At 39.6% G+C, this 26,922-nt stretch overlaps 3 protein-coding genes across 15 annotated transcripts in view; 1 reads left to right on the top strand and 2 right to left on the bottom strand.

The window, feature by feature from the left end:
• Window positions 1-26,922, top strand: part of LOC137278260 (FERM domain-containing protein 5-like) — a 93,537-nt gene that overhangs the window by 9,543 nt on the left and 57,072 nt on the right. The gene's annotated exons all lie outside the window — the stretch shown is intronic.
• LOC137277239 (uncharacterized) lies at window positions 17,886-19,199 on the bottom strand. The gene has a single exon (XM_067808903.1). It carries the CDS (start codon window positions 19,194-19,196, stop codon window positions 17,886-17,888), a length of 1,311 nt encoding a protein of 436 aa, XP_067665004.1. The 5' UTR covers window positions 19,197-19,199.
• LOC137276955 (uncharacterized) lies at window positions 22,183-25,810 on the bottom strand. 2 transcript variants are annotated; one of them, XM_067808610.1, is made up of 3 exons: window positions 25,759-25,810; window positions 25,241-25,310; window positions 22,183-25,028 (listed from the first exon to the last, which is right to left on the bottom strand). In XM_067808610.1, the coding sequence occupies exon 3, from the start codon at window positions 23,567-23,569 to the stop codon at window positions 22,289-22,291; it is 1,281 nt and encodes a 426-aa protein (XP_067664711.1). In that variant the 5' UTR covers window positions 23,570-25,028; window positions 25,241-25,310; window positions 25,759-25,810; the 3' UTR covers window positions 22,183-22,288. The 2 variants fall into 2 exon arrangements, with proteins under 2 accessions (XP_067664711.1, XP_067664710.1); XM_067808609.1 differs by lacking the exon at window positions 25,759-25,810 and having other exon boundaries at window positions 25,241-25,683.

Genomic DNA, 26,922 nt, shown 5'->3' with positions numbered 1-26,922 from the left:
GAAACACTTACGTATGCACTTTTTGTCCCAGCTCTAAGCTGATCAGTGCTGTGTAAATCATTTATGTTTACATACAATTTGCTACAAAGTCACCCTTATGCGAAAGGAATCTGATATATTAGGCATTGAATTTGTCATGGTGGTAAAACATTTAAGTTTGATTTTTTATTAAGTTGCGGTTTTGAAGTCATATTTTACACCAGCCTTAAAGGATGTACGCTCTGAAAGCGTTCATTGACATTATATAAGATATCATGTCTCTATGTCCATAAACATGTTCCCGCATATAGTAGCAAGTGCATCTGACACTAACAAATATGCTGCTGTGGTAAAACAGTAGATATTGTTCCAAAATAACTCATGCATTATGCATTATGTACAGCTGTACAGGTACAGCAGGTGACAGATCTCACAGCGGGTGACATTCAGGGGAACTTGAATATACCATAACTAAAAGTAGCTGTGTAAGTACTGCCGAGTATTGATACTTGTACCAAAGTACTGTAAACTATGCTGATAACAAACACATAACTACATGGGGTAGTTTAGTGGTTATAGTGTAAGCTTACCCCAGGTTCAATTCCCCCAAATTGGTACAATGTGTGATTTCTTGTGACTTCTGCCCTGATATTGCTACAATGTTGCTAAAAGCAGTGTTTAACTGAACTCGCTCACTGTTAAATGCCTAATTTACTGTATTGATTCCCATAGTGAGTCTTGATGATGAAATACATGATACAAAGATGTATGGTACTCATTCTGCTGAGTTCTGTTACCCATTTCCTTAGCAGGCAAACAGTGCTATAGTTAGAACCAGAGGTAACAGTCTCACCGGTGTCCTTAATTATAATAATCAGCATGCACCACCAACCATGTCAATATGTCTTTAACAGTTTCGTCACATTCCTTGTAACTGTGGTGTTAATGTCACTAACATGTACTTGAGGTTTTAATACAGATTAAAGGCTTCTATGCTTGACATGTCATTTTGTCACAGCAGGGCAGGTAGGTTATTTAGCCGTGACTGTGTATGTAGAAGAGGTCAAGAGGTCCTGGGGCAGTATTTAAAGTGAAAGGCCAAAAGTTTATGAACTTTGTGTGAGATTGAACATGCATTTTGTTTGTGTAGTTAGTTTGTGTAGTTAGTAGTTAGTAGTATATGCTGCTTAAAATTACTTTTACTATAGATAATTTGTAATATTGTAACAGATAAACTTAACTCTACTAAGAAAGAGAGAATCAAGTATATCTCACTGCGTCATAAATCAGTGGTACTTTTATGCTTCCATTACGATCTTAATCTTGATCTTGATCTTGCGATTGGAACAAGGACTGTGGTTTTACTTTGTCATTATAGTGATAAGTTTGCAAGTTACCTACCCTCAGGTTGGGATGGGGTCATGTTTAAAAAAGGCTTATCATGCCCAAGACCTGGGTTCAGTGCCCCTCATGGATGCAGTGTGTGAAGCCCATTTGTGGTGTCTCCACTGAGATATTGCTGGAATATTGTCAGAAGAGACGTAGAACATTGCTGTTGCACATTTGACAAGCAATGTCGTGTTGTTCACTAGCGTATCGTGTTAACTGAATACCACACAAAATGTGTAGCAAACCATGACACTCAAACTGCTTCCATTGATTAACACTTTGAGCACTTCTGTACACATCAGCAGAAAGCTTTCTGCATTTCCTTTTCATGTTTTGCATTTATGGATTAACATGTTCTGAAAGAGAATCTATGTTTACTGGTTCAACAACGGTACATCATGATATGAGAATCAAACCCAAGGGTATCCATGACAAATGACCACCTTGCTGTCCCACCAACTAGAAGGCTTCCCTCAGTATCTGCATGTAGTAGATACCAGCACACCAGTACTTGTAGCTGGGTTCAGTTCTCATGCTTTCCACACCCTACGACCCTGCTGTCCTGCCGATATTTTGCCACTTATCTGTGAGCAAACCAGGAAGGTTATTTAGCTAAATACCAACATCAAAGGAGAAATCTGATTAGTGAGCCTGTGAAAATGTAGGGAATCTTTGTATTATTGCTATTGTATTTTGATGGATATGTTGCCAGGAAACCAGTGTTTGGTCAGCCATTGTGTTTCAATTAGGTTGTGAACCAGTGATTCAGAACCTCCTGCATGTCTGGATTGAATGCTTTGTCAACCATGGAACAGCTGGTGTTGATAAGTCGTCAACCATTGATGGACATCAATGAATCATCAATTATTGATCATATCGGGCTGTGACGAATGGTAATATTGGAATCAGTTTAGATAATTAATAAACATCATGCATATTGGAACAGATTCTTCATGGTCAGGTATGTCTATGGCGATCCTGCCTCATTAAGATCCAAGCAATCTTTACCTTTTTTATTGTTTGTGTGTTTTTTTTAATTTATTATTTCCACAGTCAGCAAATCAGGAAAGAAAATACAGAAATGTACTGTCTGATGTCTTAGCTGCTTCCACCATGTCAGCACTGTTTGACTGAGGACTTACATCATCAATGTTCACAAGTATAATTCATGTTTGGAGTGGATATGGTTCTGTTGCAATATTCCAACAATATCAACACTGGGGACCAAACAATGGGCTTCAGACATTGCACCCACGTGGGATTTGAACACAGGTCTTCGGAGGTGACAGTTTAATCACTAAATGACCCTACTTGCCTCCTCATGAGATGGAGATAAAGTCTCATGGTATGTAATATTGATAACAATTGATAATCCTATTTAAATAGGAAAGTAGCCCAAGTAAGATGTTAGATTAAGAACCTGAAGATTTCTAGTATGGCTTCATTTTGGGCTTTAGCATTGCAGGGTGGTCCATTCAGTAAAGAAAGCAATGCGTTACAGGTGCGGTGAGACAGACTAGGTATGGAGGTACTGTGTCCTGTTGCCTACATTTGTAGAACAAGGAAGGCAATATCAGCATCGTCTTACAGTGTCTCCTTACTATGTTTATCAAGACATTACTTGCACCACTTGCCTTTGTGGCTGTCATGTGGGACTGTGATGCCCAATAACCAGATCCTCCAGTAGGAGGCAGATCGCCTTTCTAATCTTACTGATGAGAGATGACAAGGAGATCTCCAGCTCATTTTTCTTGGAACATGTCAGAAGTCCTCCTGGCATAAACACATCCAATGGACAGACATGTAATTGGATTACACACAGCAGCCAGAAAAGAATTGGGTTATGTATCTAAGGCAACATATTTCCATACATTAAGAGGCATGCTGGTTAGTGATGGTTACCATCTGGCATCATGTGGACGTCAATGCTGCTTGAGGACTCAGTGGTCAGTGGCACAACTCAGTGAGTTCAGCATGATCAAGAACTCTGGTAAATATATTGTATGAGTCACCTGGAACCAGCATCCTCGAAACTTAGGTCTGGTATCTGGCATTGTTAGTGGGTCAAGGACAATAAATAAACAAAAGGTCAGTCTGAAAAGTTTGGATATACAATTAACCTGACAACTAACATCTTAATGATGCTCTGTGGAATCAGTGACCATAGCAGCATTGGCGAACCCTGAGGGAGACCAAAGCCCATGCTCTCTCTATCCTTCCACCCACACCCACACCCACACCCACACCCACACCCACACCCACACCCACATCTTTAAGGAATCGTTATGTTACAAGTTGTGTCATCCAAAATGCTTTTAACTATCAATCATTTGCAACAACTAGGAAGTAGTTTTAATTTTCTTAACTCAATGAAAACAAATCTAAATAGCATATCTTCTCTCTTGGAAGCAAGGTAGGCATTGAACCACCCGATTTAATACATACAGGCTTCCACAACGCCTTCCTCGCACTCTCAAACAACATATTTAGCACAAACTGACAAGTCCGGTGGAAATTCTGTGCATGGTGGCACTATCACCTGACACCAAGGAGCACTGGATGGCAACACGATTTGGCATGTCTTTGTTGATGTCAGGGAAATCAGCAAATTGACGAGCTTATTACACATTTTATATACACCTAACTGCAAATCCTTCCTCACATGATGTCACTGCAGTTCACAGAAATGACCAGAGTTACATAACCTGTCTGTTTTGTTGGTAGGTGAGAGTAATGCAACTTTTAATTGGTCGGTATTAATTAACCACACATTTTTTAAGAATGAATTTGGACTTCTGCTTAAGACTAACCACAAATCTTTCATGTGTACTGGTTAATAGACTACAAAAAATCTGAGTTTATTCGTTCTTTAAGTGACATGAGATTTTCCAGATCAACCCTGGACCGCCATCATGCTTTTTCATATTCCTGAATCTGTCATGAGTTTCCAAGCTTATATTTGCAGAATTTTAACGGGCAATTTCTTGGCTTGCAGGAGCAACAGTATACAAGTCTTTTGCTATTACAGAATATGAAAATACTTTTCAATCATTACACAAAGAATACCACCAATATTTCTTAAAATGCAATTATCCTTGTATCACCATATGGTTTTCCATTCAGTTAAAACTTAAAAAGATCTGTGTTCATTTGTAAGCTGAGAATAAAGAGATGCTTTATTTATATTGCTCCCCAAATATTTGCTGACTTGTAGACTTTCTTGCAATACCTGGCAGTCGCTGGTGAGGAGAACCTCGCAAAGGGGAATCATCCTGATGTAGGAGATAAGACCTAATGAGATATCTCTGTGCTTGTATGGATGTGATGAGTGTGTCAGAAAGTGATCTCCCTTACCTGCTTTCAGACTATCGACACTCTTTCAGCTGCTGATTGACCTTGCGTGACCCAGAATAACTCAACCTGAAAAATGAGAAAGGTGAAACCATGTCGACACAGGGTAAATAATACTTCGGTCCACACTGAGAGGAAAATGGTTAGGAATGTGTAGGACATTTGGCCATCTGTTCAATTTGAGGGGTGTGGTCCACAGAAAATAAACTGTGGTATCCCTCTGAATCAGGAACTTGGTAGCATGATAAGCTGATTGCCTTGGGGTGAAAAATCTCTGGCTTGTTTGTGAGATAGATGATCAGACAAATAGCTGAAAGGTTTAAGGAAATAGTGTTTTGTGTGAAATATGTACATGTGATTTGTATGCTGTTTGCAAGTTTTCAGCAACTTTTTATAAAAAGGAATTTTAGTAAACAACATCACTGATGAAGGACAGAAAATGTGCTTTTCTTGAAATCAAATTGTGTTTGAATTCTCAAAGTTCTATCTTTAATCACGTTAATTCTTCACTGAAACTAATGGTCTTCTGTATGAGCAACTGATCATTATTTTCATCAGTATTTTATCTGAATTTAAACTCGGCTAAAGTTTACATGGCATCCATATATTTATGATGGTGATTAATCTTAACATGCCCTCAGGGAGATATACCTGTTAAGCCACTCCTTTATGTGCAACAAAGCGTTGAATATTTCAAGGACAACTATTACTCTTGTTAAAACAAACCAACATCTGTGTCTGCCTTTCATGTAATACATGGGGATGCAGGAAAAGATGAGTGAATTGGGGCAATTGCAGTGCAGTGCATGAACCCCTAGCAGCAGTTATAATCAAAGGGGAATTGTTTTTGCTTGTAGGTTTGTCAGACTCAGAATTATCATGATTATACCTGTGGTGGTTGGGTTTGCTTAAGCACTCACTCACTCACTCACTCACTGATTAATTAGCATTGGATCCTTTTCTCTGCAACAGTTTTGACCAAATTAATACCCTCTTCACAGTTGTAGGACATGGAGTGTTAGAACCGCCTCCAGCATCTCTGCTGCTGAATTATCCCCTTTCAATCCTCATCAGTCACTCTGGGTGAGGCAAGGTAGGAGACCTATACAGTTAGACACATAAGACATCCCAGGCATCAAAGAGATTAGTTGGAAATGTCCTGTGAAGGTATCTTGTACCTGTTTGATGTGTCCTTGCATTAATCAGGACTGGAGTGGTTGGAGCTATTGTGAATCTGGCCCCTCACTTGGGGCAGATCCAGTTACACTTGTAATCATATTATCAGTAAGCATGGAGGATCAGGGCGTGTCAGTATCTCCTTATGCCAGTTATTTTATTCTCAGTCATTGCTGTGTTATTATTTGACACCAAAACTTTTGAAAAATTGAAGGTTAGAAGGTAAAATATTCTGTTTATGTTTTTGAAAGTATGCTTTTTCAGCCGTATGTAGAACATCCTGCAAAACAATGTGAACAACCTGTTATATCTTAAAGGATAAGGGAAAGTGCTCACATACCAGTTCTCTACTGTTGTAACATTGGCATAAATATTGTCTTCTGCAATAAACAATTTATGAAGATTTATTCTATGCTATTGTAACCATTGCTTCGGGAGAATTATTTAGAAAGTACTTGCAAGAAGTTCAAGTATTTTCAATTCTTTCATTTCACAATGGTTAATCTGTCATGGCATGGAACAATCAGGTTTTCTTTAGCTCGTTTGTAAGCCTCATGTTACTCTATATATTTATCATCCAAGAAGAGGAGACATCCCAGAAAATACTGTTGATCTGTGATGGTATGTAGCTATTGAATTTAAAGAGAGCAGCTTTAGAATACAGCACCACAACTTCTCGTGAGGACATTGGGGTTAGGTTAACCTAGCCTAACTTAACCCTAATCTAACCCTAACCCAAACCCAAACCCAAATCACCAACAATTATGTAAAAGAGTATTATTACGTGTTTTTAAAGTTTCTGGTGCTGTATTCTAAAAGTAAGCCATTTAAAGTAAGAACATGTTTGCAACAGTACTTCATCATGCTAGTTGCATCATGTGGGTGGGAAGACCAAACTGATGCTTATTACCGACATTTTAACACATATTTTGGTGCCAACAAAACAGATATATTTTGGTGATGGATTTGTTAATCATTAGATCCTGGCACAGATGAGGGCGGCAATCCAGCTAATCAGTGATGAGAAACAGTTATTGACTGATTAATTCAAATATGAAATTTATTTATGAGTCAAATGCTATTCCCATAACAGACTGCAAGCACAGGTGAAATTTATTTGTGAGTCAAATGCTATTCCCATAACAGACTGCAAGCACAGGTCAAGTTCTGTGGTTGTGGCATTGTAGAGTAAGTCTTACCAATACAAGACCATAAATTAACACTTCAATCTACTTGAACTGTCAAGTAGGACGTTTAGACTGTAGTAGGATCAAAACATTGCCTGATGTATACAATCCTACAAGGATGCTGGATAGTTCAACTTTTTACACTCCTCCTTTCTAGCACTCCATACTGAATGTTGAACCCAAAGGTTAGTCCTTGAGCTGCATGAAAAAAGCACAGATATTGGCCATACACATTATATCACAAGATCTATAACATATGTTGTTCTGACCTTCTCTGCTGTTGGAAACAAACATAACCTTTTGATTTGCAAGCTGTAAAGTCAGTTCACTAGGCTATCTTCAACCTGGGCAAGGTCCTTATCTATTTCTGTCTGAGTACAAAGCAGAGTGTCCAGGAAGGATTGTAATAGTACTCATCAGAGAATAGTGGGACTTTCCTGTTTCCTCTTTCCTGTGTAAATGCTGATCGCGTGGTCATGATTGCTGTGTTATAGCACATGCACTTCTGATAACAGAGTTCATGATGATACCCTATCTGATGTACTGAGCACCTAGGGGCATTAAAGCCCTCCAACAGTGGTATTAGTTCTTGGATTCTTGTGACTTCTGTGATGGTTGTAATGATGAGTTCAGTTTCTTGATCTAGGGAAAGTCCACCATATAATTTTTCCATGGTGTCTCTTACTTGAATATATAGCAGAACATGGTAATCTGTTCATTGTTATTGTGTATAAATCTTCAACATTTAGTTTTCTGCATTTGCCTATCGTGGGTACAATGCACACAATCGTGCATAAGTGTCACATCTTGTAGGTAGTCGTGTGATGTAAGAGTGTCATCCAGTGTACAGGTGTCTTACTGTGTCGGGGTGTCAAATGGTGTTAGGTGTTCAAAAATGTAAGAGTGTCATCCAATATACAGGTGTGTCACTGTGTATGGGTGTTATATGGTGTATGGTGTCATCCAATGTAGAGGTGTGTCACTCTGTGTGTGTGTGTGTGTCGTGATGTTAAACAGTGCCATCCAATGTACAGGTGTCTCACTGTGTATTGGTGCCATATCGTGTAGGTTGTTACATTGTTCACTGAATATGCATTGTCTCATGAGTGTTGCAGTGTGTTCTAATGTACAGGTTGGAGTTACCATGCCATCAAGAAGGTTGGGTAATTTAAACAAAACAGGATTTAGACTGATGAGGTTTCCCTTTTAAAATGTACTGTGAGTTTATACATTATTCTTTTCACACACATTCCCTAATAACAGGTTTTCCTTGACACTCTGCCAAAAAATGTGATGGTTCTCCAAACCCATCTCATGACCCTGTCATATTCGTATGTTCGCCCCATCTTTCCTGGCTCCTCGAGTCTCTGTTCACCACCCACTATGATTAAGGAGAAAGATGTTTTCACATTGTCTACTTTCGAGACAACAAGGCTCCCCTGTTGCTCACTTGTACAAGTCCAATCAGGAATATTGGACATTTGCACTGTTTCACCTTTGTGGAGCCTGGCCAGGATAAATTGGACAATGTCTGTGTTTTCACTACTTTGGTGATGTTTGCTTGGTTAATGTGTGTGTTGTCTCTGTCCAGCCCCTTGCTCCCCACATGGTTTACTTTACTATGGGAGAGACACCTGAAGCCATTCAACACTTGGAAACCAAACTGTTATGGTCAAAACAGACAATGATGTTTTCACAAGCTCTGTTCCTCTTGAGGCATTCTTGGACAGGATAGGAACCTACATGAATTGTGATTGTGTGGTTGTGCTTGTTTGTTGTGGATTGTGCATGATGGGAGTCAGGGAAGACCAACTTGGTTCACCAGTGTTGTTTATAGTTGTATCCCATATAGTGCACTCCAGTGCTCACTCTGTTGACCATTGATTTTTCTGGTCCAGGTTCAATACTTTGTGAGGTACCATGGTGAAACTGTTGTTTTCCTGGCTGTGTGCAGTGTACTCTGGTAGGGGAGAGAGTTGATACCTGTACTCTGATAGGGGGGAGAGTTGATACTGGTATTCTGATAGAGGGGAGAGTTGATACCTATACTTGGATAGTGGGGAGAGTTGATACCAACACCCATGTTAATGAGACCCAGTTTTGAGAAATGGATTGTCATAATGTTTGTTAGGGCTTATTGTTGGTCACTGTGTTCTGATGGAGGGGGTTAATCTTCATGCAGTCAACACCTACTTTCCTGGTCTGTGCTTGAATTTCCACAGGGTGCTTTGATGTAGTAGGAATGTTGCTGAATGCTACTCTCAGGGGGCACATTTGGCCTGATTTCGTTAATGATGTGTGGGTGTTTGTTTTTCATCAGTCAAGGTATGTAGCATTCACAACAGGAGGGGCAGGCATACTTTCCTGTTGGACATGATGGAGATGTGGTATTTCATGAATAACCGGTTAATAAGTTTCATTTTTAAAGCAGTTCTGGAATAGAGGAATAGAAATATTTACTTTGATTGTGTTTGGGACAGGACAAAATATGACATTTTTGTAATATATTCAGATACATCATAGTATCAGGTGTGGACATCATGATTTAGAAGAAAGGAATGGCAGCTTGTGCTGTTGCATCCTCAAGTGCAGCTTTTGATAATTTTAAATGTTATTCCCTGGTGTGAGAAGTTGGCACATAACCATTGGCATCATGCATCATTGGCACTGTCGCCATGCGGAAGTATTGAAAGTACTTCTTCACAGAGTCACTGCTCATTGACTCCAGGGATGGTCAATACCCATCTGACATGGTGCTCGAGGTCAGGGTTGATGTGGGATTAATATCAGCAGACTTATTGCAATCCATATCAAACAGGGGAATGTATTGATGCAGTGAACTTTACGTGAACTGAATAGGACAAAAAAACAGTCCTTAAAAAGTACATATTGTAGTGTGTGATATGATTAATATTACTCCAGTGTTAGAAAGTTATTGGGGAATTATTTCTAAACTGCTTGTTGAGATAGTGACATATCCTTCTTCCATTTTGTTATTAAATCAGTCCCATTCAATTACATTATCATCTACCAGTGTGTTTGCTGAATTGTACTCCTTGGGATAAGACACTCATCCATGAGTTAAATTAGCCAAGTGGGATTGCAAGACCTTTGGAGTCTGATCAGATTAAGCTTCAGCATTTCTATTTTAATCTAAAACTATGGCTGCAGGGGAAGTGCTTTTGTTGTATTTTTGGCATTTCCAGAAGAATTAATGTGGAAAATGCCATCATGGGTTGTATCCAGTTTCAGACTTATTAGGCTTGAATAATTCAGCTGAGAAGTTCAAGGATGGAAGTGCTAGATGGTCATTAACAGAATGACTACATCTGGAAAGTGTTGAATGTTTGTACACGTGTGTTTCTTTAACAAGGGCATATCAAGCATTTAAATTGATATATTGATTTTAAAGTTTTCTCTCTAAATGTAAGGTTAAAATCAATACTGACTGTGTATGGATAAGTGTGTTGGTGCATGTGCGTTCAGGCAAATCAGCAGTTGACCAACCTGTTCCTTGAGGCAAGCTGTCTACTGGAGGATTGTATTGTGTGTCACGACAGGTGTGTGGCTGAAAGGATTGATATTGACTTGATATGTTGGGTGTAAGTGTTAATGAATTGATTGCCTTTAACCTTTGATGTCTGTGGTATGATTGAAAGTGTAAATACCCATGTAAGTTGGACTAATTAAGTTAGTGGTCTATACAGTGAGTGAGTGAGTGAGTTTAGTTTTACGCCGCTTTTTAGCAATATTCCAGCAATATCACGGCGGGGGACACCAGAAAATGGGCTTCACACATTGTACCCATATGGGGAATCGAACCCGGGTCTTCGGCGTGACGATCGAACGCTTTAACCATTAGGCTACCCCACCGCCCCAGTGGTCTATACAACATGCATGGCTAATTTAGGGGAAAGCGTGCTGGAAAAATGTGCAGTCAAGTCTCGTTAATCTGACGATTGGCTTTATCCAACACTTTTGTTGGTAACAAAATTGAATAACCGTAATTTAGTCTCATTTGTTTAGTCTGACATCCTTGTTAATCCGACAATATTTTCTGTGCTATGGATGATGTCGGATTAGCAAGAGTTGACTATATTTGCCTATTTGAAACTGAACGTGATAATTCAATGGAATACATAAACTTTTCTAGATGTTTGGCATTAATAAGCCATTTTCCAGTTTCGTTACAGAAGTTCGTTAAGAGTGATGTCTCGTTGCAAAACCAGTCCGTTGTTTATGTGTCGTCATGCCTGCGGTCACGTGTCACAAAGGGCAGATAACTCTAAACAGCTAAACTGGAAAATGGCTTGTATAAATAAAATTGTTTTATTTTGGAAGAGGTGCTTGTTCTCTTCAAACAGGTGCTTGTTCTCTTCAAAAAGGTACATGTTTAATAGAGCGTGTTATCATTTGTAGCAAAATGTTGCATGCAAGAACTTTTCTTGATGAAAGTACCAGCATGTGTACTGAAATGTGGTGTAAAAGAATAAAGAATTGGAAATTTGTCTTAATTGATACTACAGTTTCTATAATATCCCGTAATTAAACTGATATGTGACAAGACCAGATTGCATAGAATATAGGACAACCTTGGATTCAGCAGAAGGGTGGGGGCGAAATGGTGAACATTTGAAGTATTTCATAGCGTGAATTCCCCTTTCCAGCTGGTTCAATGATTGAAGATTTGTTCATCCAGTTTCATTCTTTTATCTGCAGATGCATATTATTTGTAGTTTGTGTTATTAAACATTCAGAACGATTGTAAAATTAAAGATGTTAACTAGCATTGAGGTTGACAACCTTGGTAAATTTTCAGTCAGTAACTTCCTTTGAACCTCAGAGTCCCAGTGGGAGGGGATATCTGGTATTGGCCCTCAAGAATGTTTGGGAGATGTATACAGTTTCCAGCTACAAAAGTCTGTTTCAGGAGAGTGACTACATGTATGTCAAACACACTTCAGGCAGCTACAAAAGTCTGTTTCAGGAGAGTGACTACATGTATGTCAAACACACTTCAGGCAGCTACAAAAGTCTGTTTCAGGAGAGTGACTATGTATGTCAAACACACTTCAGGTTTTGCTAGGACGTCTATGTGTGTAACATTACTGTTGACGTGGCTGTGAACATACATAACACACAGTATGTAAATTTCAGTAACCACAGTACAGAAGCAGACGTCATAGGTGTACCTGCCCAAACTTTTATGGCTATATTTGTAACATAGTTTCGTAGTGCCTGACTTATGTCTTCACCTTGTCAGTGTGTTGGATAAACATCAGCCTCATTGTAGTTGTTTTGTGTTTGTTGTTTTATGACATGATTCAGTATTCCCGCTAACTCACCATGATCACTGGGCCTGTAAGCAGCATAGTCAGCACCAGGCAAACCGGTCGTTATTTTGAGTCTAGTTTCATTCTACACCATTGCTAGTCTCTGAAAATATATAGTGTTGATGCAAACAAAATTCCATGCAAGTTTAAAGCGGTACCAAGCGTAAAAAGTCGACTTTCTTTCTTAGGCCAACAACATTAGCAGATGGGAAAATATAAAGTTTAATGATGGCAAGAAAGACTTATGAATATAAGTTGAGGTGAAATGGGGTATGATATCATACTTAAGAATATTTCGCTCATATGACAATGTACTTGTCCCTCAGCTCATTGAGATACCATGCCATTGTTAAGCAAGAATACCCTACTCAGACTAAAGTATTTTTAACAATAGCAAATAAGAAGTTCATGTCCCTTGATCTAAGGAATCCTAGTAGCATTGCTACTAGGATTCCCGTAGTTAAGTGAAGTAGTTTTTCAGGTCTGGATGTGTTTTCTATTTGTTGGTTTGTGTGAGGTGGCAGATTTGTAGACAGCTAGCTTTGATCATGCTTATTCAGCTTTTCTGATGAAAGTGGTGTTGTATTGTGAACTATTTTGCGCATGGTGACGTAAGGCAATAATTGCATTGTTATGAGCTGGACAATCAGAGCATGTTCCACAGTGGACACTCACTCACTCACTCACTCACTCACTCACTCATTCACTCGTCCACTCACTCGCTCACTCACTTACTCAGCCACTCTCACTCTCATTGATGTCACTGAGTACAGTGAAACTGTATAAGTGGATCAGGAAGTCGTGACAGAATTAGACAATTGTGACATGTGACTTACGTAATGAAGGCGTGTGCTGGAACATGATTCAATATGAATAACACCAGAGATGTGTGAAGATACTTCCACCATGTGGAAGCAACTGACTCATGGTTGACTGAGTGTATGATTACGATGTTCCTGCAAGCACATGGAAGTTGTAACCCAGTATGATTCACAGTAGCATTCCTGTCATAGAACCATCACACTTGGGTCACAAGAAAACAGAATTTCCAAGCTCTGATTTTGTATTTCCTTATGAAGAAAGCTTCTTCCATGGTGATTAAATAAACCCTGTTATTGGAAACAGTTCTCTGCAAATACCATTTACAAGCTGGTCATTCATCTGTCACATGACCTTGGGTACAGCAAGGTTTTACTTTAGGAAGATGATCATCAGGATATTTGTGTATGAGTCATCCTATGCTTAAACTTAGTAAATAAATAAAAATGTAAGGCTATTTCTGTGGAGTAATATTGCGACAGGTTCAACCTGTTTACTCCACTACTCCACTATCACATGTAGAGATATCTGTGCAAGCACAGCTTCAAGTTCGTTTGTTCAAGGATGAATATTTATAAACAGATGAATGTGGCCTGTGGTATAACTGGTATTACGCTCAAAATATATTGTACTTCACTTTGTGTAACATAGTATAAATTGCAGTTATGTATGATATACTATACAGTTAAATAAATGACAGAATGCCTTGTATAACAAGGAGTACATGACAGTTGATAACAGATTGACACCATCAGTCAGCTAGGTTTTTTTGCCCCATTTGGAGTTCCAAGTTCTTTCTCAGTATCTGCAGCCTTCCACTTAAACTATTTCTAATTAAGCTGCATTGATAAATATTTGCCCATATTTTCATGTAAATACTGAAATTCCATTTCCATTTATAGCCAACAAAAATACATGCTGTCAGATACTTCCATCTGCTGGTATAAATATCTCTAATAAGATTGGCATTATAGTTTGAAGTAATGACAATCTCCAACTACCACTCTGCTGCTGGTTAACCCCTGTTGGGTCGTCCACAGGGACATTTGCTGCCCAGCCTCCTGGCTGCTGTACTGAATGTATTGATTGCTTAGGCGCAGGCTGATGCTAAATATACCCTTACAGAACAAGACTTAGGCTATTTGCAGCTGAGGAAGAAGACCTCAGCTTTTTGTTTGACAGTTTGATAGAAGCCTTGAGTTGTTTTCATTTGTGTATCAACTACACATTTCAAAGCCAACAGTGAATAATGTTACTGTTTGACGTTCTGGACATATTTGCAGATAATTATTTTCTTGGTTTATTTCTATATTTTATGTTTGGTGGGGATCTTGAATAATACTTTAGAAACAGGTATAGAAATAATGACAATGTAGTCAATATTCAATGTGTTTAGTCAGTATTTTTAATACAAGCAGGAACATTGATGATTAGAAGACATTGTTGACGTAAAACACCATCTTGTAATTCTTATGCCATGTTCAGTGTGTTCCGGCACATCATTACGTAATGAACAAGTAGGCGGCAGAGTCATGCGCTTACCAATTATCAGTATCGCTGAGTCAAGCATAACTCACGGAGGTGGAGTCTGCTTGTATCATTGGCTAGGAATTTAGGGAATACACTAATGTTGTTTTGGCAGTAGTTACTATGGAAATAGAAATTGTTTTGTCACCAGTTTCCATGGCAATTGGGATAACATTGTCTCGAAGTCAGGGAAAACATTGTAACTGCATTAGAAATCTTTTTGTGTTTGGCTTGATCTTTGATTAATAAAATAAATATCGCATTGATTTACACTCATTTTTAAACTTCTTAATATGTTCAAAGGTCCCCACTTTTACTTGTGTTAGTTCCTAGCAGTGAACATCTTGGAAATTTGTTTCAAGTTCGTTAACTATGTTTAAGTTGCTGTTGCCATCAACCGTGTTCCTGATAGAAAACATTCAACAACTCGACTGTGAATAAATAAAACGAGCATTAGCAACTGGAAACAAATTGTTTAGTGGTTACTTCCTGCATACTTATTCAACACTGTGCCATGTCTTGTGTAGCAGACTCATTGATAAGGGAGAAAGGTTTTAGCTTGAATAATACCCCCCAACATACTGGAGTTCATTTTTCGTGTGAGCGTTTCCAGTTCATGAATGAGCCACATGTTGGATGGATGGCATGGTACCCACAGGCTACTTTGTATGTGCTAGTGGCGGATCAATCCACAGCAATCAATTGAATCTTATCACTTTGATACTTCCGGAGACAGCAAATGACCAGGGAGAACCAAGATGGCCGCCTTTGGCGTGCATGGCTTAATAGATTATTCAAAGGAAAATTCATTAGAAGTTACTGAAAGTTTTCTTATGTAACGTGGTACCAAATAATTCAGACCACCTATATATTATTTACTTTGCGTGGGAGAAATAGTATTTAGTTTTAATTATTGACCTACTGAAGTGAACAGTGTAGAAAACTGCCAAAACAGGATTTTCCGTATATAAACTTAGGGAAGTAATCATGTTATTGCATTAGAAGTTTAGAAGGAAATGCCCTTGAATGAAGTCACTGACAGAATATTTCACTCGGAGCCTGAATAGTTGCTTCCTGTAATGTATTGATAAAATATACTTGTAGTTCCACCCATTCAGAGTGCCGATCGATTTAGTTACTGATCAGAACCAGGCCTTTATAGGATGTTTTCTCCAGCACATTGTGAAAATACACGAGTGGTGGTGAAAACAACTGCTCTGAAGTAGAAGGTTGTTGTCTGTACAATAATGAGAACCAGTAGACACAGGAACTAGTGCTCTCCTAGGAGGTGGTTATTATGTTATGTATGAGATGACCAACACCTCATTTGTCCACTCCAAAGGCGTTTAACTTGATCAATATGCAGCACATTCAGGCTCCTTTTGGAAGAGTATAAATTCAAGGTGGTATTAGATCGCAGACATTTTTGTAGTAATTGTTGAATAAAGTGTGAAGAGATTTTGAAAAAAATTTCTTTTATGAAACTTCACATATTTGGGCTCATTGGAGTGTTTTTAGTTGCCATGGTTTTATTTATGGGTGTGGTGTGATACAGAAGTATGATAGGTGCATGTGCATTGGGATGTTACAGTTTTACTCTACTCAGTTTGCCCTGTATCAGATTAGTCAGCTCTGTCATTCAAGTATTTTATCTTTCAACCTTGAAATGTATAATTTCTTGAATCTTAGAACAGGGGATATCAGCTTGAAAAGGGTATCCACAGGTGTGTGGTATTTGAGATAGCCTTGTCATTTTCATGAAGCAAACAGTGATGAAGAAGAGTTTATATGACTGTAACCGGGTTTGTGCGTGGATTATAATGACTCCAGGACACTGGTTACGGGTGTGAGAATATTTATTCCGTTCTAATAACGTCACCCTGAAACAACACATGATTCAAGAAATACATAAGTCATAATATATACAGGAGTTGTAAAAGGAGTTGTTTAGGTGAAATACTATCGTTACATATAAACTACAAGGGCGATCGTAATTGCCATGAATATTAAGTTAGGGAGACATATAAATACAGTAAACATGCCCCGATAAAGTATATACAGTACGCAAAACAACATAAATATACATTCCTACCCGGTGTATGGCACTAGGGTACACAGTGCAGCCCTGTCAAGCCGCCAAGTCAGTCAATCGCACGTATAATCTGTATAAACAATGATCAACGTTAAAGTTAGGATAACGTAAACTAAACATATACACTCTACCATTTCAACGCCTAGGACATAATATAACTAGTTCAAATTTCTATCACATTCATACATACATACGCACACACACACACCATACTTTCTCTCGTATATAAAATCAATCAATCAACCATCCAAAAGTGCAACCTTTACTCACGGAAGACTGAAAACCCTTCAATGAAATGGATAACTTATTTGAATTCATATTAAATATTACACACTAAAATATTATTGAATTACTAGCAAGCTTTGTAACCCTAACACGCCGAGACTAACTTGTACAAATACATACAAGTTGCAGTTTATATTTACACATAAATTACAGCTTTTATTAACACATAAACATCAACAATATAGCATTTAAAGGTATACACACTAATTAATTGATATAAAGATTAAACTGACCTTTGGTGGTGTTCTAAGATGGTATTATCCAGCACGCTATAAATGTCTTGTCATTGCAGGCAAAGAGAGTGGAGTGAACACTTGGGTTAGTGAAAGAGGACAAGAGTTTGAATGATCCAATCAGATTGGATCAATTAAGGGCACATAATAATGTAATGACCCTACCTAACCACCCTTAATGAAACTAGGATAGCACTGACCTCATGGCTATTAATAGATATGTTTCTGACTGACAATACTGAGTATAGTCTGTTTCAAAATGTTATACCTGTTGATAGTAAAGCATTCATTACTATAAATACAGAACGTTATACCTGGAATGCAAAGTGATTGTTATACAATTGTGAATAACTATACAAATGTGAAGTAATATCTCTGCAATTGCAATAAACTGTTAATATACAAACATTCATAAAATTGCTAAATGAGTTAAAACTAATATGTACATAATTGTAAAAATACAATATCAAATATCGGCCACACACTTCCCCCCCACAAAGAAATGACGTCCTCGTCATTTGTCTTTACCGGTGATGAGATCCAAAATAGCATCTGATGCTCTGTGCTGTTGGCTGCCAAATACACCCTGGGCTAGGAGTGAACTAAGATAATTAGCTCGCACAAGCCATTCGGGTTGAGCTACTGCCGAGAGAGCAAATTCTCCTCCTGACATCCACTTTGGCTGTGTCCTAGCCCGTGTAGATCGCCGCGGTAGGGGAGCAGGAGTCTGCCTCTGGGGTGCTGCAGCTTGCTGTCCCTCCTCTGTATCTGCAGCAGTCATAGGATGATCTTGAAATTGTGTCTGTCCATGGGCATCATGATCAGCATCAGCAGCTTCTTCTTGAGATGGATTCTGTCTACGTGAGACATGATCAATATCATCAACTTCTTCTGTGACAACGATATTGTCTCCCGATTCTAGTTCCCGTTCTACTTCATCTTCAGTTGGCCTGTCTGCTGTATTGCCAGCAAACACTGACGTATCCACAGTATGTTCACAGATCCTGACTAACTCCTCATCTCCATCTCTATCTTCTCCATCATCAGATGCAACGGGAGCTGGCTGAGGTTTAAGTGAAGGTTTACTCTGTTTCCGTGGCTTTGGGACTGGTTTGGACTTCGCCATTAGTGGATCTGTTTTAGATGCAGGCGAAGCTTTACCGCACTTCCTCAGCTTTTGAACTGGTACTTCCTGTCCTGGAAGCGACCCAACTGGCAACAACAGATTCCGATGTAGAGTCTTCTTCTTCCCATCTCCGTTTTCCTTACCAACAACAAACACTGGGATGGAAGGAGTAGGTTGATCCAAAACGACATAAACATCTGATTCCCATCTATCCGCCAACTTATGTCTCCCGTCATAAGCAACAATCTTCACCAGTACACGGTCTCCTATCTCTAATATGGCAGCTCTGGCTGTATGATCATAATAGGTCTTCTGTTTTGACTGGGCCTTCTTAGCCGATGCGGAAGCTACATCATAGGCATGTTTGAGACGCTCTCGAAGAGATCTGGTATAATCCAACCTTGACATAGACTTTGATGGCTCGATATCAAGTCCGAAAGCGAGATCGACTGGCAAGCGAGGATGTCTCCCAAACATCAAAAAGAATGGAGATAGTGATGTTGTCTCATGGCGAGTACAGTTGTAAGCATGGACTAACGGTCCAACATGTGCCTTCCAATTCTTCTTGCTGTCTGGATCCAAGGTACCGAGCATGTTACAAAGAGTGCGGTTAAATCGTTCACACATCCCATTCCCCATAGGATGATAAGGGGTGGTACGTGACTTGTCAATTCTCAACAAATGGCATAGTTCGGTCATCAGTTTCCCAACGAAATTGGCACCTTGGTCTGAGTGAATCCTCTTTGGTAGCCCATAGTGGACTACAAAGTTATTGAAGAATATCTCAGCTGTGGTCTTTGCTGTCATATTCTTGGTTGGGTATGCTTGAGCATAGCGTGTGAAATGGTCCGTAATTACAAGAACATGTTCTTGTCCACCTCTGGAAGGCTCCAAACTGAGATAATCCATACACACTAGCTCTAAAGGCTGTGAGGTTTGAATGTTTACGAGTGGAGCACGACTTGTAGTAACTGTCTTTCGACGCAGGCACCTTGGACAGTTCTGCAGATGGAGTTCAACGTCCCTTGTCATCCCTGGCCAGTAAAACCTGTCTCTCAGGAGGGAAATTGTCCTGTCTCTGCCTGGGTGACCAATGTTGTCATGTAGACTAAGCAGAGCTGCTTGTCGACATTTAGATGGGAGGACCAGTTGCTCCTGATAAGCTCCATCAATACAGATTACTCTGTATAACACGCCTCTCTTCAGCCTGAAGTGATGGTAATTCTTCAGCAATGTAGTCATCTCCTTGTCCCCAATGTAGCGAGATCGATCTGGTTTCGTCCTTTTTGTGAGATATTGAATGATCTCAACTAAGGCAGGGTCCTTCGCCTGCAATCTTCTCCAGTCCCTTGCATTCAGGTCACATCTGTCTTCTGTCACTTCATCATCTCCAACTATGAAAGCTGATAGAGACAAACTCTCCACCAGGTTGGTTGTGTGAATAGTTCCACAGATGGCGCTAACCGAGTCCGTAGGAATGGTTTCCGTTGATTCTGATCTGTTCCAGTGTGGTAAACGAGACAGTGTGTCTGCATCAGTATTAGCTATTCCTGGTCTGTATATTATGCTGAAGTTGTAACTTGCAAGGGCTGCAAGCCATCGATGTCCTGTGGCATCCAGACGAGCTGTGGTCAAGACATATGTAAGTGGGTTGTTGTCAGTTACAACTTCAAAGTGATGGCCATATAAGTAATCATGGAATTTTGCAGTGATAGACCATTTGAGACACAGAAATTCCAGTTTATGAGCTGAATAATTCCTTTCAGATGGACTCAAACTCCGGCTGGCATACGCAATGACACGAAGCTTGTCATCTTGTCGTTGATACAAAACAGCACCTAAACCATGTGTTGACGCATCAGTATGCAATTCAAAAGGCTGTGAATAGTCAGCGTACCCAAGTACAGGGGGTGAAGTAAGTCTGGTCTTCAGTGTCTGGAAAGCCTCACTTTGAACTAGACCCCAATTCCAATCAACACCCTTGGCTTGTTTACCTGACTTCTTGGATCCAGTCTTGGGCATAAGCTCTGACAAAGGTCGGGCAATCTTTGAGAAGTCCTTTACAAATTTTCTGTAGTACCCAGCAAACCCTAGGAACCGTCGAACATCCTCTGGTGTTGTTGGTGTTGGCCAGTCTTTGATTTTGTCCACCTTTTCTGGGTCAGCTTCAATTCCCCCCTCTGAGACAATATACCCCACATATCGGACTTTGCGTTTGAAGAATTTGCACTTCTTAGGTGCAAGCTTCAATCCACACTGCTCAAGTCTCCGGAAGACCAATTCCAACCGTTCAACATGCTCTTCATAAGTCTTTGAAAATATAATGAGGTCATCCAGGTAGATCAGACATATCTTGAGATGTAGACCTTCTAGACATTGCTCCATCAACCTTTGGTATGTGGCTGGTGCATTTGACAATCCAAAAGGCATCCTATTGAACTCAAAAAATCCGAGGGGGCCAACCGTGAATGCTGTCCTCTGTTTATGTGCCTCCTCTAATTCAACTTGGTGATATCCACTTTTCATATCCAAAACCGAGAAATATTTCATTCCACCCAAACAGTCCAATAATTCCTCAATGCGTGGCAGAGCATAAGAGTCCTTAATTGTCCGATTATTTAGCTGGCGAAAATCTATACACATCCTTAAACGTCCGTCCTTCCTCCTTGCTAAGACAACGTTAGAAGCCCAAGGGCTATGTGATGGCCGTATGACTCCTGATGATAGAAGCTCTTGTAGATGTGTCCGAACTTCATCATACATGGCTGGAGGGATACGCCTATGTCTCTGCTTGAAAGGAATGGGATTATCAAGGTCTATCCGATGACGAACTATATCAGAGTGTCCAAGATCTTCAGCGTGCTTAGAGAAAATGTCCTTAAACTTCATTATGACATCCAGTCCTGCCTGTAATTCATCTGATGTAAGTCCCTCTTTATCAATCTCCACTTGGTCGAGAAGTGTGGTAGAGTCTACTGGCAAACCAGGTGGTGGACCTTGAAGCGTGACTGGCTGTATCTCACAAAGTAGAGATCTGGGTGGTACTACAACTGTCCTGGTTGTAATATTGGAGACATGAACCTCTATTGTATCTGTTTGTAATCCATCATATGAAATTAGAGTAGGGGCTATGTCTACGTCATCTGGTAAATATGAGTGTAGAGTTGGCTGTAAAAGGGCACAAACGGTCGGTGACCTGATTCCTCTTGCAATGTATCCTCTAATGACGACATTACTGTTTGCGGGAATGACGACATTCCTTGCCTCTGCACTCTTAACTAGTCCCAGCTTGCCGCCATTACGTGAGAGATTCCTGTCATGCAAAACCATACTCCGATAGGCTAAATACCATGGGCTGTGTAAATCCGCTTTCTGTAAAAACCTTTGTCCGTGAGACTTCCTACAGTCATCAAGTAGATATCTCAAAATGTTTGTTCCAAGCAAAGCCGGTACACGAGCATTGTATCTTGTATCCGGTACAATCAGGAATAAGCAGTGTACTTCCTCCTTTGTGGCGACTCCTCTACCTTCAGCTGTAACACCAACTTCTATAAATCCTCTATACGGGAGAGATTCTCCTCCTGCACATTCGATATCTAAGACATCATCCAGTGGCTCTATGGGAATATGTTGCAAATGTTGAAGATAGAATGATTCTGAAAGTACTGATACTGTGGCTCCTGTGTCCAATAAAGCGCTAACTGGTACACTGTCAATCGCAATTTCCACTTCATTGGCTGTCCCCACCAATCTGCCGGGTATCTGCTTATCCTTAGGGCTCCCAAGTAAACCTATAGGTGGCCCTTCCCCATAGGCTTGGGAAAGTTTAAAGGGTGCCTAAGATGATCCAGTCTGACTCGACATCCCCGCGCAATATGGCCAAGATATCCACATCTGTAACATCTAGGTGGTCCATGTCTTTGTGGGTAACTGTTTGAAGATAGGCCGGATGACGACCCAGGTACGTCAGTGACATCTTGTCTCGGCTGTTGTTGATCCCCTGTAAATGATCTAGAAGATCCAAATGCAGATGGAGGGGTGAAGTATTTGTCCTTTGCTGACAGAGGGTGTCTGGGATAAGCATCTTCAACGTTAGACTTTGACGCATTTCCCAGGTATTTGTGGTATTTATTGGAAACTCTTTGGGCACTGGGTGGATTGTGTATTTGCTGTTGATTTACTTGTGCCTGAACCTGACTCTGTTCCTTCAATTCAGATACCTCCCTCCGGATCTCCTCCATCATGGCTTTAAGATCTGTAACTTCCTCCTTTGTTGCAGCAACACCAGATGGATTCAAGGTATTGACCATCTTAGCTGAGGCTGACTGCTTCTTCACAGGTACTGCGGACTTGTCTCTCCTCAAGTCAAATTCTGTTTCCCTCAAACAAAGTCGTAGATCATCAAAGTTGGTGATGGCATCAAACTTGTGAGCAGCTACACTCTTCAGTCCTGGCTTGAGTCCATCCCACATGCGAGTCCTCAGCATCTCGTCCTGTTCATCCTCTGGGATAGACCGGTGCTCTGTTATCTGGTATAACATATTCTCAAGCCTACAACCCCACGCAGTGACGTCTTCATCATCCCTTTGAGAACAACTGTAGAACTCAGACAGAAGAGTAGCTCTCCTTCTTAAGGTCCCAAAGGCACTCTTCATCTTGGTTAACAGGGTTTCAACCGTAGCATTTCGTCCGAGTTTCATGGCTATGAGAGCAGCTTCTCCTTTCAAAGATTTCCTAATAGCCTGCAGAATGACATCATGTGGATAGGTCTTTGACTGGAGTAGGCAATCAACTTCAAAGCGCCATAAGTCATAGGGAGTGTCTTTACCTACTTCTCCACTGAAGAAGGGTATCTTCGGGAAATAGTGAAAAGAAGCAGTTGGAGTCTGTTCTGCCTTGGCCGATGCTGATGGAGGGGGTGGTTTGACATCCGGCCCCTGCAATGGACCTTCTTGTTTGGACATGTCACCGAGCCAAGTCTTGAAGTCTTCCGTACTATCAGTCTTTGGTGACATTCCCATCTTCTCAAATATGGTGAGCATATTCTTGAGTTCTTCTTGAGTGAACTCCATAGTTATGATAGGCAGAGTAGCGATATTATTGGTGAATAATGCCTTCAGAAAGGGGGAAAGAGGTAACTACCCAAAGTAACCCACAGTTACTAAACCAAAAGCAAAATGTTAATCCAAATGAGTGCCTTCAGAGAAATATAACATCCACAGAGTAGAATTGCCTGTGGTAATAATGTACTGGATGTAAGCAACGCACCAATGTTACTGATGGAATTCAATAACAACTACTACTGGTAACCAACTAACTAAACACTAACACTAAAGCGACACTAAAGCGAACACTAAAGCGTTCTAAAGAAGGGAGTCATGTGTAAACGCCCATCAGCAAGTCAAGAAGCTGAAAGAAAAAACAAGTTAGTAATGTTCTGCATCATGCCTGGAATGAAATAAGTTGTCTTCAAACATCAACTTGAGAACAGCAGACTGGAAGCGGCGATTTCCAAACCCAAAAGTTGACTCCTGCAAACTAAGTCACTACTGGACAAAATAACTATATGTGACTTCAATTAGAAACTAAGTTAGACTGACCTAAATATCACTGAATATACTGATCCGAGTACAAACCCAACATATCAACCACTAACACATACTGTCCAGTTAGATATGAGAGATATACGAAGACAGTAAGTATTAATGTGCAAAGGACAGGGCAAGTGCAGTGGTGCAGCAGTCAATTGGTCAACTATTGTTTTTGGCTATATGATTATATGACTGGTTTACCAGTTATGTACTATAACTTAACTTTAATACTGGTTGGCAATACAGTTGTATGTATGTAGATTATTTTATTTTAATATTTATTTAGGCAATTGTAACCAGTATAAAGAATACCTTTATGGTGCAAACAAGAGTCAAACTACATCACTTACCCACACACAACCACACCAAGAAATCAATGACTATGGTAGAGGCAAACAAGTATAAATGAAACACAAACACCGTATGGTGTCAAGTGAACAACTAAGAACAGAATTAATCACATCTTTATTGCTTGGCTTTGGTAGGATGCAAGAAATATACTATAAAGTATCTAATAACTATGTGTTGGTATCAACGGAAGTGTTACATGATGAGCCGGCAATGTGACTGTAAACAAAAAAACAAAACCAAAACAACCTAGCTGCAGCAATGGGGGACCAAGACAATGGTATACAACTGTACAATATGCAAGTATCGATGATATGAGCGTCTCTAGAAAGTCCACATAATTCAGGTGCACCACACAGTCCAGGTATGCTAAAACAGTCTTCACAACGATCTGTATAGAGCTATGATCACCTGGATCGGAATCTGCTGACTGGCTAACTCTGTTGACTGTCCTCTCTGGCTGTACTATCTCAAGGAATGATAGTCCTCACTGGGGGCTCCAATTTGTAACCGGGTTTGTGCGTGGATTATAATGACTCCAGGACACTGGTTACGGGTGTGAGAATATTTATTCCGTTCTAATAACGTCACCCTGAAACAACACATGATTCAAGAAATACATAAGTCATAATATATACAGGAGTTGTAAAAGGAGTTGTTTAGGTGAAATACTATCGTTACATATAAACTACAAGGGCGATCGTAATTGCCATGAATATTAAGTTAGGGAGACATATAAATACAGTAAACATGCCCCGATAAAGTATATACAGTACGCAAAACAACATAAATATACATTCCTACCCGGTGTATGGCACTAGGGTACACAGTGCAGCCCTGTCAAGCCGCCAAGTCAGTCAATCGCACGTATAATCTGTATAAACAATGATCAACGTTAAAGTTAGGATAACGTAAACTAAACATATACACTCTACCATTTCAACGCCTAGGACATAATATAACTAGTTCAAATTTCTATCACATTCATACATACATACGCACACACACACACCATACTTTCTCTCGTATATAAAATCAATCAATCAACCATCCAAAAGTGCAACCTTTACTCACGGAAGACTGAAAACCCTTCAATGAAATGGATAACTTATTTGAATTCATATTAAATATTACACACTAAAATATTATTGAATTACTAGCAAGCTTTGTAACCCTAACACGCCGAGACTAACTTGTACAAATACATACAAGTTGCAGTTTATATTTACACATAAATTACAGCTTTTATTAACACATAAACATCAACAATATAGCATTTAAAGGTATACACACTAATTAATTGATATAAAGATTAAACTGACCTTTGGTGGTGTTCTAAGATGGTATTATCCAGCACGCTATAAATGTCTTGTCATTGCAGGCAAAGAGAGTGGAGTGAACACTTGGGTTAGTGAAAGAGGACAAGAGTTTGAATGATCCAATCAGATTGGATCAATTAAGGGCACATAATAATGTAATGACCCTACCTAACCACCCTTAATGAAACTAGGATAGCACTGACCTCATGGCTATTAATAGATATGTTTCTGACTGACAATACTGAGTATAGTCTGTTTCAAAATGTTATACCTGTTGATAGTAAAGCATTCATTACTATAAATACAGAACGTTATACCTGGAATGCAAAGTGATTGTTATACAATTGTGAATAACTATACAAATGTGAAGTAATATCTCTGCAATTGCAATAAACTGTTAATATACAAACATTCATAAAATTGCTAAATGAGTTAAAACTAATATGTACATAATTGTAAAAATACAATATCAAATATCGGCCACATGACATTGAATTTATGTCACTTCTTTTGTCAACTCAAAAAAACTAATGGGTGTCTAATAATTCTAGTTCTCACATTGTACTTTCAGTGAAACTGTTGTAGTTCTCTGTGGACTTCCTCACAGCATCTTGAAGTGACCCAAATTATCTTGAAGTGACCTGTATATTGATCAGCTCAGTTGAAGTTGTGATGCCTGGTCATCTTGCTCAGGGACTAATTATTGGTAGTCTTGCTATCGATACACATCTGCTGGAGATGAGCCGCCTTACATATCCTTCTTCCATTCCTAACTGCCTGTCTCCTGATTTATGGGAGCAGTTAGATTTGAGCGTATGCATTGGGGCATCAAATGATCCTGTCATTCAGAGTAACTGACATGTTCTCTGTGATAGGTGGAAATAACGCTTGGAAGGTATAAACATTCTTCCCTCACTAACACACAAGAGGATGCAGCCGCTCATTCTCGACCACCACCTCTTGGCTTGATTCCACAAGTGATTTCAGCTTTCAACCGCCTAACGTTTGCAACATATGTAGTTATTTTGATATGGAGAATTCATTGACAGATGAATATGTAATTTTCTGAAGGATGGAGGGCGGAAAGTCCAGACTGTATGTTCAGACCTACCAATGAAAGTTATTCAGTGATTTATTTACTTGGAAGCTAGTGAGTTACACAAGACA

This window comes from Haliotis asinina, chromosome 3 (genome assembly GCF_037392515.1).
Source record: "Haliotis asinina isolate JCU_RB_2024 chromosome 3, JCU_Hal_asi_v2, whole genome shotgun sequence".
Lineage (NCBI taxonomy): Eukaryota > Metazoa > Mollusca > Gastropoda > Lepetellida > Haliotidae > Haliotis > Haliotis asinina.
Note: the sequence above shows the minus strand (reverse complement) of the source record. Positions and strands in the feature narration are given on the sequence as shown.